Source organism: Simochromis diagramma, unplaced genomic scaffold (genome assembly GCF_900408965.1).
Source record: "Simochromis diagramma unplaced genomic scaffold, fSimDia1.1 OVJJ01000284.1, whole genome shotgun sequence".
NCBI lineage: Eukaryota > Metazoa > Chordata > Actinopteri > Cichliformes > Cichlidae > Simochromis > Simochromis diagramma.
Window position 1 is genome coordinate 2865466 of NW_024386871.1, and position 13236 is coordinate 2878701.

General features: G+C 37.6%; 1 protein-coding gene across 2 annotated transcripts; it reads left to right on the forward strand.

Moving 5' to 3' along the window:
- The first annotated feature begins 540 nt into the window (after positions 1-540).
- On the forward strand, positions 541-10730 carry lmbrd2a (LMBR1 domain containing 2a). Of its 2 annotated transcripts, none has more exons than XM_040031641.1 (18): positions 541-668; positions 1325-1552; positions 1773-1879; positions 3140-3238; positions 3859-4026; positions 4123-4333; positions 4422-4496; positions 4599-4703; positions 4839-5019; positions 5342-5523; positions 5797-5930; positions 6141-6246; positions 6343-6440; positions 7155-7258; positions 7449-7495; positions 7608-7716; positions 9871-9964; positions 10092-10730. In XM_040031641.1, exons 2-18 carry the CDS (start codon positions 1379-1381, stop codon positions 10153-10155), a joined length of 2058 nt encoding a protein of 685 aa, XP_039887575.1. In that variant the 5' UTR covers positions 541-668; positions 1325-1378; the 3' UTR covers positions 10156-10730. The 2 variants fall into 2 exon arrangements, with proteins under 2 accessions (XP_039887575.1, XP_039887576.1); XM_040031642.1 differs by having other exon boundaries at positions 608-719.
- The last annotated feature ends 2506 nt before the right edge of the window (positions 10731-13236 follow it).

Here is a 13236-nt window from a genome sequence, read left to right on the forward strand (position 1 = left end):
ATCCTGCTGTCATTTGAATCAACTATTTAGGAAAATCAGAGAAAAATATCATTTGCATGATAATTTGGAACGCGGCGTATATTTAAAGATAGTACTGTCAGCTCACAACATATTCTAGCAAAGTATGTAGCTGTCCTTTGAACTAAGTTCAGAAAAAAACTGGCTACAAATGTAATGACTACAAAACACATGAAGCTACTTCTTCTTCTTTTTCAATTTACTAGAACAGTTTAAAAGTTTATATTTGTGTATCTTTCTCAGGTTTTGAACCTACAATCATTTGTATGAGCATATCTGTCTACCTGTCTACACTGTACGTGTATGTATGGATCCCAGTGATGCAATAATGCTAATAAAATACAGAGTTACTTGTGTCAACTAATTACCCTTTTTTTAAAAACAAACAAAACTGGAGTATCAAATAAGTAAATAAATATTAATTGGCATATATGAGTTAAAAAAAAAAAAACCCAATAACAACTCATGTATCAAATATGATTCACTTGGCGTTACGTTGTCGATGAAATTCTCAGCAGTCACTAGTGCCTACAATACCCAGAATCCCTGCTGCTCCAGCAAAGCTAGCGTACCGAACGTTAGTTACGCAACGTAGTTTCAAAGGTTGTATACATCTGTCGGGGTTCCCGTCCAGGAAATATGATGTGACTGTAAGTTAAGAAAGTTTTTTGTGCTTTTTGATGACAATGAACCTTCCACAGGTAAGAGTCTCTCTGGCTCTAATAAATAAAATATATACAAAGTGGGCCTACTTTGTTCATGAAATGAAACACAGCATTGACTGTTAACAGTGCGAGAACACGGCGCGGAAATGCATCGAAAATCATCGCTTCTGGATTTTAAAAAAGAAAACATGACCACAATAGCTAAATGACCGTCTTGAAAACAGTAGTTATCACTCCAAAACATCTGGAAAACAGGATTCAAAGCTTTTTTATGTGAAAAATATCCCACTTGAAAAACTTTCTAAAAGCCAGTTGTTCGCTCTGTTCGGTCTGAACGTTATCAGAGTAGCTTACCTCTCTGTGAGTGTTTGTGAAATGTCAAAGAATATCTTTGGGCACACTAGAGTTTCAGATTTGTGTATTAATTCAAGGTCCTGCTGGTTTTCGTTCATTTCTTTTCCTCTCATAAACAAATAAAGCTTTCTTTTAATTAATCCATTGCAGTGTGTTATGTTACTGCATTTTAGTCACTTATGTTTCCCCACATCTCAACTGGTCAAGCTGTTTCTCTCTGTTATCCAGCAGATAAGAGCTGATATTCTGTCTGCTTTCACCACTCACCTCTTTCTCTTTGTTTCCAGGTCTTTTCAGTCTGCTGTCATGAGCTCTTGATGTCTGTCTTGTTATAAGTCATCATGAGTGGTGCTGCGCTGGCTGTTGTGGTGGTGGTCGTTTTTTTCTTGGCCCTCTACCTCCTCCAGCGTTATGGAGATCTGTGGAAGCAGCAGAGGCTGGTCCTGTTTGGAACGCTGCTGGCCTGGTACCTGTGCTTCCTCATCGTCTTCATCCTACCACTTGATGTCAGCATGGTACTAGACATTAATTTCTTTATTAGTGTAACTTTATTTTTTCAGGGGGTGGGGGTGGGCAAGATTAAGATTTTTATGTGCTTTTTGAAAAATTTTCTCTAAGTAAGGTTGAGCTGTGTGTTTATTTATACAAATCTCACCTCTGGGGTCTTATATTAACTATGTTCACTGCACTTTTACATGTGTTTGCCTGACTGTGCAAACTCTACTCTTCTGCCAGGCTGTCTACAATCAGTGCAATTCTAACATTACAAACACCACTACTGCAACTCCAACGAACCCCAGTAGTAGGAGTGAGGCCAACTTGTCTCCTTTTCCATCTATGAGGTAAAGACGTTGTTTTGATTTATCAGAAATAGGGCCATAGTTTTCCAGATTTGCTCCATCGCCATGTAGCATTATACACAACACAGCAGATAATCTGCTGATCTGCACATATCCACTTTGTCCGTGTTTGTTTAGCAAAGGAGCCAGCATTCCACGGGGATCTCATAATCTCATTTGCTCATCTTTCACATGACTTCTCCATGTATTTGATTGCTTTAAGCCCAAGTAAAGCCTTACAACTGAACAGACTTTATTCACTCAGTTCAAGTCACTCTACTGTTTTGTTTGGTATTCTAAAACTGTTAAGAATCAGCGTTTTTTTGCTTATTTGTAATTCCCCTAGATGATATCAGTATTCATCATTTTTATGTGTTACATACACTCACTGGCCACTTTATTAGTTACACCTAGTTAGCAATGGGTTGGACTCCTTTAATTCTTTGGGGCATAGATTCAAGAAGTCGCTCTTATCAATACTGACATGATAGCATCACATAATTCCTGCAGAATTGTCAGCTGCACTTGCATGATTATAATTTCTCATTCCACCACATTCCAAAGGTGCTCAATGGAATTGAGATCTGGTGACTGTGGAGACCTTTTGAGATACTCCAGTCGGCTCTCTTGTTTAAACAATGCTCAGCTGATATTAAGGGGACGAAAGTCTGCCAAGAAAATATCTTCACAGCATTACACCACAGCCAGCAGCATCCTGAAGTGTTGATACATGTTGGCATAAACAACATGTGCTTTCATGTTGTTTATGCCAAATTCACAAATGAGTAGTTATTCAACTTACTCTTGCCTTCCTATCAGATATTTGCGTGAACGAGCAAGTGTATCTAACACAGTGGCTGATCGGTGTCATCTCTCAGATTTCACCCTTCACCCTAATACGATGGAGGTGAATTAAATTCCATTCGTGGCTCTCGCAGCTTTGAGAAATACAGTTTTAGAATTCAGGAGTAATACTTCTTTACAAAAATGTTACCGCATTTAGTTCGTACATTGTTTTATTTTATTGGAGCTATTTTTTATTAGAAATCTGTCATGAAATGTGGGGGCACTGAACCTTTTAGGGGCAATGAGTGATTTTGAAATGGCAACAAAATCCATACAGTGTATATTTTATGGATTCAAGGTGTGGTTGTGTTAAAGTTGTGATGATGTATCATGTGGCTTTTGAGCATTTAGAATTTTATACCTGGCTTCCAGTGTGCTTTTTTTCTCTAATTCTTTAATCTCCTGTGTGCGCTTCAGTCCACCAGGCAAGTGTGAGGAGCCTTGGACTTATATTCCAAATGACACCCTCGAAGTGTTTTGGAGAGTTGTATACTGGACGTCTCAGTTTCTTACATGGTAAGATCCTCTTACTCATAAACATACGATAAATAAAGCGTCCCATGTAAGGAGTGAGGATGTCTAAGTGTTCCACCAGAGGGCACTCTCTATCCTCCCTGTTGGCAATAGGTGTATCTGATATCCCTGTGTTGGTGTTGGTCCTGGATCATCATAGTTACTGTTGGTCTGGATTCATCATTGCATGTGACCAGTCACATTGTTATGATGCCATAGTTTTGCGATGTGAAAACGGACCTGCCGATGTTCACTCAGGAAAAAAGGGTTATGGGGTCTGATCAGGCTTAGGCAGAGTGCAAATGAGTTGTTGTGACATTAAAAACAGACTGTTTTGAAAAAAAAGTTATCATATTATCTTAGTAATGAGTCTGACTAACTAACTAAATATTACAAATGTTAAGGAAATGTGTTTATCTTTAATGCGTCTCCAAAAAATATTAGCTGATATTTTTAATTTTTAAATCAACAATAATCAGTGAAAGAATTCCTATGTCAGTTGGGCTCTAATTCATTCTTCTTCTTCTTTTTTTTTTACACATTATTCTACCTTAAGTTAAAAAATGTTTTGACTTTCCTTTTCTCTCTGTTTCTTTCTGTCTGTTCTCTGTGTGAGCATGCAGGCTGCTGTTGCCCTTTATGCAGTCTTATGCACGCTCAGGAGCTTTCTCAGTGGTTGGAAAGATCAAAACAGCTTTAATTGAAAATGCACTTTATTATGGCTCATACCTTCTCATCTTCATCGCCCTGCTCATCTATGTGGCTGTTCAGCTAAAGTGGAAACTGACCTGGTAAGTCGAGTTGGAACTGTATGCACTATGTTTCAATTTGTGCTTTCTGGTTAGCATAATCAGCATAATCTACTTTCTTTCTTTTAAATCATGTAGGGCGGACCTCCAGACCATAGGGATTACAGCTGCCAACACCTGGGGACTCTTCCTCCTGGTCCTGTTGCTAGGCTATGGCTTGGTGGAAATCCCAAGGTCTTATTGGGTGTCATCTTCCCTCAATTACGTGCTATCCAAGAGCTACTTCAAGGTAGCAAAGATGGCTACTGAGAAGGCAGAGGCAGATGAGAAACTTGCAGATGTCATGGAGGCAAGGGTTAACCTTGAAACAGAATAAAGAATAAACTGCAGCATATTAATTTTTTTTCTTTACAAAAATAATCTGCTTTTTTTAACAGGAGGTTGCAGGCATCCATGCCTCTGTCAGGCAAAACCACTTTCTAAGGAAGTATGTGGACATAATTTTGACAAAGGTAAGAAATGAAACCAAATTCCACAAACAATTTTTTCCTCATGCATATATTGTGCATTTTCAGCTTGTACACTGGGCTCATTTGAGTGTCATTTCACTTCAGTGTCCCACAAAGTACCAAGAAGAGATGGGAATAAATGTGGAAATCTCTCGCGTGGACCAGAATGCCCCTCCCACCAAAAGAGTCTTAGTTAAACTTCATGAAAAAGTAATTAATTCTTTTTAAAATTGCACTGTGAATTAAAAAAAATAAAGCAAAAAAATATGATTACACATTAAAATGCCTGTAAAAAGTGTTTGCCCATCTTTCCTGTATGTTTTGTATTTGCGTGTGTGTTTTCAGGTGGTCAGCGCAGTGCAAAGACACAATCAGACTCAGGTTCAGTGGTCTATCCTGTTAGAGCAGGCCTTTCATCTGGAAGATGTAGCAAAAAGCCGGAACAGCTCGCTCCGACACTTCACCCACAGCTTCCCTTTAGCACACCGTGGCTGGATCCGTAGGTTCATCTACACTCCAACTGTAGGTGAGTTCTTAGATTCCCACATGGAGTATTAAAAGTAAAACTTATTATGGCATTGATGATATATCTAATACAGCCTTAAAATGTTCTTGAATATCTGCCATAATAGAAAGTTGTGGTTTGTTTTCAGTTAGCAACAAGAATATTTCTCTTTTTTTGAACTGTTTGTCGTCTGGCAAACAACATGCAACTTTTAGGGACACTCGGTCTAATAATAAATTCTTCGCGGCAGTCATGTGCCTTTTTTTGTATAACATAAATGTGAGTTTGCACTTACACGCATATTTGTTTGTTTGTGTGTGTGTGTGTGTGTGTGTGTGTTTAGAGTGGTTTTGGGAGTGTGTGCTCAGACAGGGCCTCTGCAGGCTGCTGGCCGTCCTCCTGTGCTTACTCTCCGCTGCAGTAATCTGGTCTGAGTGCACCTTCTTCAGCACACACCCCGTCCTTTCTCTGTTTGCGGTCTTTATTCAGTTGGCTGAAAAATGGTACAACTATCATTGCATTGAGGTGAGTATGTATTAGTGCTGTCAGCGTTAATCCCGTTAGAATGACGTTACTACAAGGAGTAACATAGTATTTTGATTTATTTAAAAAAAAATTTTCTTTTTGCCAGAAAATTGGTGAAAGAAACAAAAGTTTGCCTTTCAAACACTTGGACTCCCACATTATTATTTTATTTAAAACCAACAGAAATCTGCTGTGAACATAAACATGTTGGTTATTTTGTTCTCTTCAGTTCAAGCCTAACCTTCAAACGTGTTTCCTTTTTCTCTCCAACAGATGGTGTGCTTTGTGGGTATCCTGTTCATGTGCGTGTGCGTCTACTCCACAGTTTTCAGGATACGATTTTTCAACTACTATTACCTGGTGCCACATCACCAGACTGATGCTTACAGCCTGCTGTTCAGTGGCATGTATGTGCAGCATATTTACACTATAAGGGATGAAGTGAGTTGAAATGGAAAGTTAGTTAGTCAAACACATCTTTGCATTTTGGTTTCAAATCAATGGAACGATAGGTTACAGGTCAGACTTTCCAAACAGGAAGCACAATTCAGTCTGGTATGCTTAATTTGTGTTGTCCTAATTTTAATATTCTCTCTCTTTTTCCCTGTATGACTCAGGTTATTTTGTCGTCTCACTCCACCTTTATGCCTCAACTTTCTGGGAATGATTCACATGGACTCTGCCATCTCACACAAGAACAGAGTACAGACATCTTACACCTCTGTGGGTTCCACAAATTCACGTATCAACACACACACACAGACATTTGTACCTGTAAATTAAATGTGTGTTTTTCTTTTCTTTATGTTTTTTTAACAGATTATGGGCTCTATGCAGCTGCTGTCATTTATATCAGATGGGTTCTACATCTATTATCCCATGCTGGTGTTGCTGCTGTGCTTTGCTACATATTACAAGTAAACCAACAATCTCTAACAACTTTTGCACATTCTTGTGTATTTTTCCCACCTAAAAATAGTCCAATGGCTGATTTAAGATGTATAAGTACAGCTATAAATATGAGAACTTAGAAGACTATATATTTAAAGAAAGCTATGGAACAAATAACAAGTTCTAATAATATTGTTAGAGTAAGTCACATTGTTACAGTTTATCTCATAATAGAGTAAAAATCTGTCTTGTCTATAATCCATGAAGCGTTGATGGTTTTGTGACTCATGATGTGAAATATTGTATAAGTGTAAAACACTTGTTATTTAAATTATGCTTAAAAATAGCAATTTAATTTTTTGTTGGACTCATTGTTTGAAGTAGAGTTGATAGGACTTTAGCTTTTCTACTGAATTCTGCTTTTGTCCAGAATCTGTAGTGCAAACACATTTCCAAACACATTATCACGCCCTTTATTTTATACTACTTGCCAATTTAATCCAGTGTGGTTAAAATCATCCCAGCTATACACTACCCACCTGTTTATCACAAATTGCATGGTAGAAATGTATTAGTTTTATACTTTTTATTACTCTGATACACTTAAGATGAAGGTTAATTATGAGCAATAAAATGGCCATTTTGCAGAAGGAATCTGCTCTGAAAAACCCATCACGTTTTTGTCTTGAGTATAAGAACTTATGTGTTACAGTATGTATGTCAATCATTTTGTTTTGTAGTCTGGGGCCTCGCTGTTTGAACCTCTTGGGCTTCCATCAGTACATCACTGATGATGATTTGATCTCTGACCTGGTGGATGAAGGCAGGGAACTCATCAAAAGAGGTAATTTGATCACAAGTTCAATTGCTTACTCTTTCTGAAGTTTCTGTGCATCAGAGCAGTTTTGGCGGCTAAACATATCCAGGTTTTTATAGTTAATGTTTTCATGCATTATTATAGTAACCTATGAAAAATGTTTTTTTGTATGTTTGCTATGTTTGTACTGTATGTTTTATAATTTGTTCTTCTGTAGAAAGAAGGAAAAGACAAAGAGCTGAAGATGGAGAGAATCGAAGATGGGTAGATATTTTCTTTCTTTAGTCGCTCAAGACAAGAAGATCTATCCAGCCTATTGGCTTGCCGGTTCTACTGGTTTGTGTGTATAGTGTGCCTACTTTGTTTTGTGCTTCAGGCGTGGAGGGAGCGGTATGGTGTCGATGGGGCCACTGGGCGGAACAGAGCTGGTTACACTGAGTTAAAGGATAACCAGAAGGAGCCTGTAACAAAGATCAAGAAAAGTGGTAGGGCTCTTTCTCATATCACTACATCTATCTAATATTTTCTTCACACTTTTTTTTTTAATCGGTATTTGTCCACCTAACTTGCTGCTCATACAAGAAACTAAAAATCTATAATTTTAGACCTAGGGCACCTCACCCACATGAGATACATATCCATACAGGCTTTACAGCTTGCCTGGTTGGGTTTCTTTGGAAGAAGCACCACCCCTGTGTTCCCACAGGAAGTTATTCTTAGGTTTCTATGAACATGACACAAGTAAAAAGAACTTATCATACAGGAATCTATGCAAAAGACTGAACAAGTATGGCTTGTTTGGAAGTGCTGCCACAAGAAGGCCTCTTTTCTCTAAAAAGAACATGGCAGCATGGCTTTGGTTTATATTTTATTATCCAAACACAGCAGGAAAACACCTCATACAAGTTATCAAGCATGGTGTGCAGGTGTAATGATTTGGGCCTCAGGACCTGGGCACCTGTTGACCACAAACTGCTCTGTACAAAAAGTATTCTAGAGTTAAATGTAGGGATGGGTACCGGTGTCCGGTGCCATGATGGCACCGGTTCTGACATAAACGGTAGTAACCAGACCGAAAAGCAGCGCACATTTCGGTGCTTTATTTCGGTGCTTTTTTTTTCCTGAGCTGTGATACACTTCTAGCCAATCATTTTACGTTTCCGAGGATAGTAGGCGGGGCCAGGTACGTACGTTCTGTTAGAGCAGAGCTACAGATTAAAAATGTCCAAGGCGAAGCGGTCAAAAGTCTGGCTGTACTTCACAGCAAAATATGCAAACTCAGCAGCCTGCAACAAGTGCTTTAAGCTGATACTGTGATACTGTCAAAGGAGGTAACACCTCAAATCCGATTAAACAGCTGACGACGCATAGCGTTTTTTTTTAAAAGCCGAGAAATGCGCCGTATTTGATAGCTTGCTGCGAGACCTCACACCGTGCACGTCGGGTGGGTTGCCAGTTATCGGACCCGGAGCAACATCCCCCAAAAACCCGAAGAATAGAGTCCTGGCCCCTAGCCCTGCCAGTGTAGCAGAAATGATGAGGATGATGATGCAGCAGCAGCCGTTCTTCTCTGCGTGAGTAGCTTAATGTTCGTGTGTAATTTACGTTGAGTAGGCTAAACACGTTATTACATTAATGCAGGTAAGGTGAACTAGCAAACATCATCATAGCTACATGCGGCTGTCTTCTTGTTTGATGGCAGATACTCCCTTCACCCTGGCCAAAAAGGCTAAAATGACCAAAGAAAAAGTGGGAAACAGTTAAACATGAGAGGTTTTTGGACAAAGTTTGTGTTTTTTCCATTGTTTAAGCACTGCTTCCAGCCAAGAGTGATACCATATATGCCCCATAGCTGCAGAAAAGGCTAACATTGTTATCTTTTTACAAAAACCAGCTGAACATGAGAGGTTTATGGACCAATTTTGTGTTCTCCATTCTTTAAGCACCGGTTCGAGCACCGTTTAAGCACCGGCACCGTTTCAAAAGTACCTATTTGGCACCGGTATCGGATAAAACCTAAACGATACCCATCCCTAGTTAAATGTGAGGCCATCTGTCTGACAGCTAAAGCCTTGTTGTAGCTTGGTAATGCAACAAGATAATGATTCTGAGCAGCAGCAACAAGTTGGAATCAAAGTGTTGTAAAATTACAGTCAAATTCAAGATCTCAATCTGATTCAAATTATATGGCAAGAACCTAATATGCTGCACATGAACAACTGCCTGCTTTACATCTATATATATTTCTACATATATAAATATCTAGCAGATGGTAGATGACGGTCATTTCTTTGCTGCAGATGATTATTACGAAGAACATTTCTAGAGTTTTTAACATGTCACCACCTTTCCCCTTTGTTTTGAATTACACCAAACATGGATTTTTGATGGATTATCATGATTTATATGGTAAATAAACTGGTTTTTATATTGTGCTTTTCTACTCTACTTAAGCACTCATTATACAACTTGTGTCATTCACCCAGTCATACAGGTACGGTTTTTCTGTGAATGCATACATCGAACTACTAACCTTCCAATTAGTAGATGACCTCTATCTCTGGAGCTATAGCCACCCCTTGTAGAAGAAGTCAACCTGCTTACTAGTGTTGTGCATCTTTTCTTCTCTGTATTCACAGTTGTCACATTTACCAGAAGAAACGAAAAGACCGACGAGCAGCAGACGGGCTTACTGCAGGAAGACTCCAGTGATGACGAGTCGTCCAACAGAAGGTATGATGTCATTCAGTACCAAGAATATAGTTGGTTAGTGTTAAAATAAATCTGAATAATATTGTGTTTTAAAAGAATGCTAACAGTCCCTCTCTGTCACACTATATCACTGTGTTTAATGCTGTAGATCCACAGCAGGAAGTTACCTCACTCTGTCACCTCCAGTGAAGGGCGTGTTTGACGACGTGTGACGCACGAAGGACCTGGAGGGAAATCAAAAAGCTAATATGTGCTGCAAATAGAATAAATGATTCAAATGGTACATTTTCTTCAAAGGGAAGTCTGAATGCAGATAATTCACTCTTAAGAAAAAAAAAAGTAAAGATGTTTAATAGATGTAAAATATAACTTTAATAAAGGGTTTTATATCACAAGCATTTTTGGTGGTATTCATAGCAATTGGTAACTGTAAGAACTTAACACATGTGTGTAAATGCATGCTTGATATTGTTATGTTTTATAATAAAATTAGCGGATAACAGAGCTCATAGTATGTGCATAGATTTTATATTTATTTAATTTGAAATTCAATTTCTGTGCCTAAAGCAAAGTGTCAAAGAGAATATATCAAAAACATAAACACGTTTAAAGTTGTGTTTTCAACTGTATCTGCTAAATAGCATCATTTTCATGTGGTGCAGTCTCCAGGCATCTATTTATACAATTTTGAACTGTTCAATTGTTATTGTATAAATAAAACATAATGTTTTTGCTTGTACTTTATCTGCTGTTGGATTTTGAGTGGCTTAAAATATATAAAACAGCATCCCAAGATGTCCTTTATAGCACTTTTTTCAAATGTCACAATGTTTATTTTATTTTATGACCTGAGGGTTGTTGTTTTTTTTCTTTTAAATAGATAATTATTGCAAGACAATTGTTTGCAAATATATGGAGAGGTTTATACTGTAACTCCATGAGTGTACAGAGTTTTAGTTTTGTTTTGTTTTTTTACATGTATTTTTTGCAGCCCTCTGCATGTCCTAATGACATAATTTGTCCAATATATCCACTATCCCTTTCAAAAAGATTGCCTCTCTAACTTTTTCTCCACACCACTCAACCTGAGCTGTTCCTCTCATCTACTCTTTTCTCATCCTGGTCCCTCCCAGTTTGAGGATCTTCAGCTCTGCCATGTCCACCTTGGGCCCCTGACTTTTGCTAGTGCAATGCATACCACCACCTCTCCAGGCATTCTTCCACCTGCTCTAACAATAGAGCACAATGTTGTCTGCAAACATAAGTCCTTCTCATCATCATTAAAAACAAGAAAGGGCTCAGAGCTGAATCTGTGAGTCAGGCCCACCCTTAGTTTGAGCCCATCTGTCACTTCTACCACACAACTCACCACTGTCTCGCTGTCTTCATACATGTCCTGCACCACATTCATATACTTTAACACTCTTGACTTCCTCATGGAGTACCAAAATTTATCTCTTGAAACCTTATCGTAAGTGCTGAGAGGGTGCAACTTCTTATCACGCTCTCTATACATCTCCATCAACACTCTTAAGGCAAACATAGCACATGAAGCACTCTGGCTTCATGCTATGGCTTTTTACCATTATTCTTCTGTAGTTAATACAGCTCTTTACATTATCCTTGTTCTTGAAGTACCGTGCAGTTCTCCATTCTTCAGGCATCCTCTGAAATTGTATTAAACAATCAAGTTAAAGTCCATTGCCCTCTCTCTCTGACTTCTCCATACCTCCACAGGTATGTCATCTGGACCTTTCCTGTTTCCATTCTCTTGATAGCTCCTCTCACTTCCTCCTTATTATTTCTCTGCACTTCCTGATCCACTAACTTAACTCCATCTGTCCCCCGTTTCATTTTTTCTTCATCAGTTTCTCAAAATACTTCTCAACACACCATCTTACATCTCTTGTTGAAATATATGCGTTGACAACATATTTATGTTATAATTAGCCATAATCATAAAGTTTGTCAACTTGAAAAATCAATTAATGCAATCTAAATAAGACAAATGTTGTTTCATTTTAAAATATTACATGTATCATTAAAAAAAAGATTCAAAAGAAGTCGAAAGACAAATGGGATAAAGAATAATTATTAGTTTGTTTCTTTTTTGTCATGAACATCTTCATTAAGTTTCAAAACCATTAAACCATAAAAAAGAAAGACAATTCACAAGAAAAAACAAAATTATACTAAAATGTAACTCAAAATAGATAGAGAAAGGTTGCAGCACTCTTCCTTGCATGACCAAAAAACAACACCAGTTCTATGAGGTTAGAATGATGCCACCTTAAAATAAAACTGGAAAAAATATTGAAAGTGAAAAATTTTACAGTTTCAATTAATCTTTTATTACTATCGTTTTTTTCCTTCACTTTCAATACAAAATGTTTCAGTACATTTATTTCATTTACAATATTTTTTTTCAGTTTCAATATTTTTTTCTGTTTTATTTTAAGGTGGCATCGTTCTAACCCCATACAATTCCCACTTAAATGATAAAACTCATACTTCAGATCAGGCCCAAGAAAGAAAGAAAGGCTGGGTAGAGAAATCCCTATCCTGCTTACATTAGTTTATCTATAAATAATATAATATTTTATTGTTTAATTTGTAATTATTTTTTATATGTATTAGTATTTTTAATATACCTACATTTATTATTTAAATTTTATTTAACATGATATGACACGTTAATCTTTCGTTAATCAACCTCTAATTCATAGGTGTCAAACTCTGGCCCGCGGGCCAAATTTGGCCCGCAGCCTAATTACATTTGGCCCGCAAAGCCATACCAAATTACTATTAGAGCTGGCCTACTGGTATTATACAGCTAATATATATATTGTTTAGTATTAAGCTTTGCTTGTTCCATATTCAGTTTTTCAGCAAAACGTGTTTGAGTCCATAAGAAAAGATTCATTCTTATATCTGGAGGAATAAATATATTTCAATAAATATTAACGTTAGCCCGCGACTTTGTTCCAGTTTTGAATTTTGGCCCACTGTGTATTTGAGTTTGACACCCCTGCTCTAATTGATAGACCGTTACCGGTGATGCCTTCCTAGGCACTTCGTAAAACACAAATTCTTAGATCTTAAAGTAGCCTAGACTACCAGTCTGTCAGTATTTATTACTTGACAGCAGTCAAAAGTAATAATTTGTGTGTTTTTAAGTTGATATTAGAAAATACTTTAAATTGGGGCTTTAGGGGGATTTGTTGTCTATTAATTTATTTATGTGAAACTAAATATGATTTGTTTTTACAGCAGTCAGGGGAGGTACTTGAACG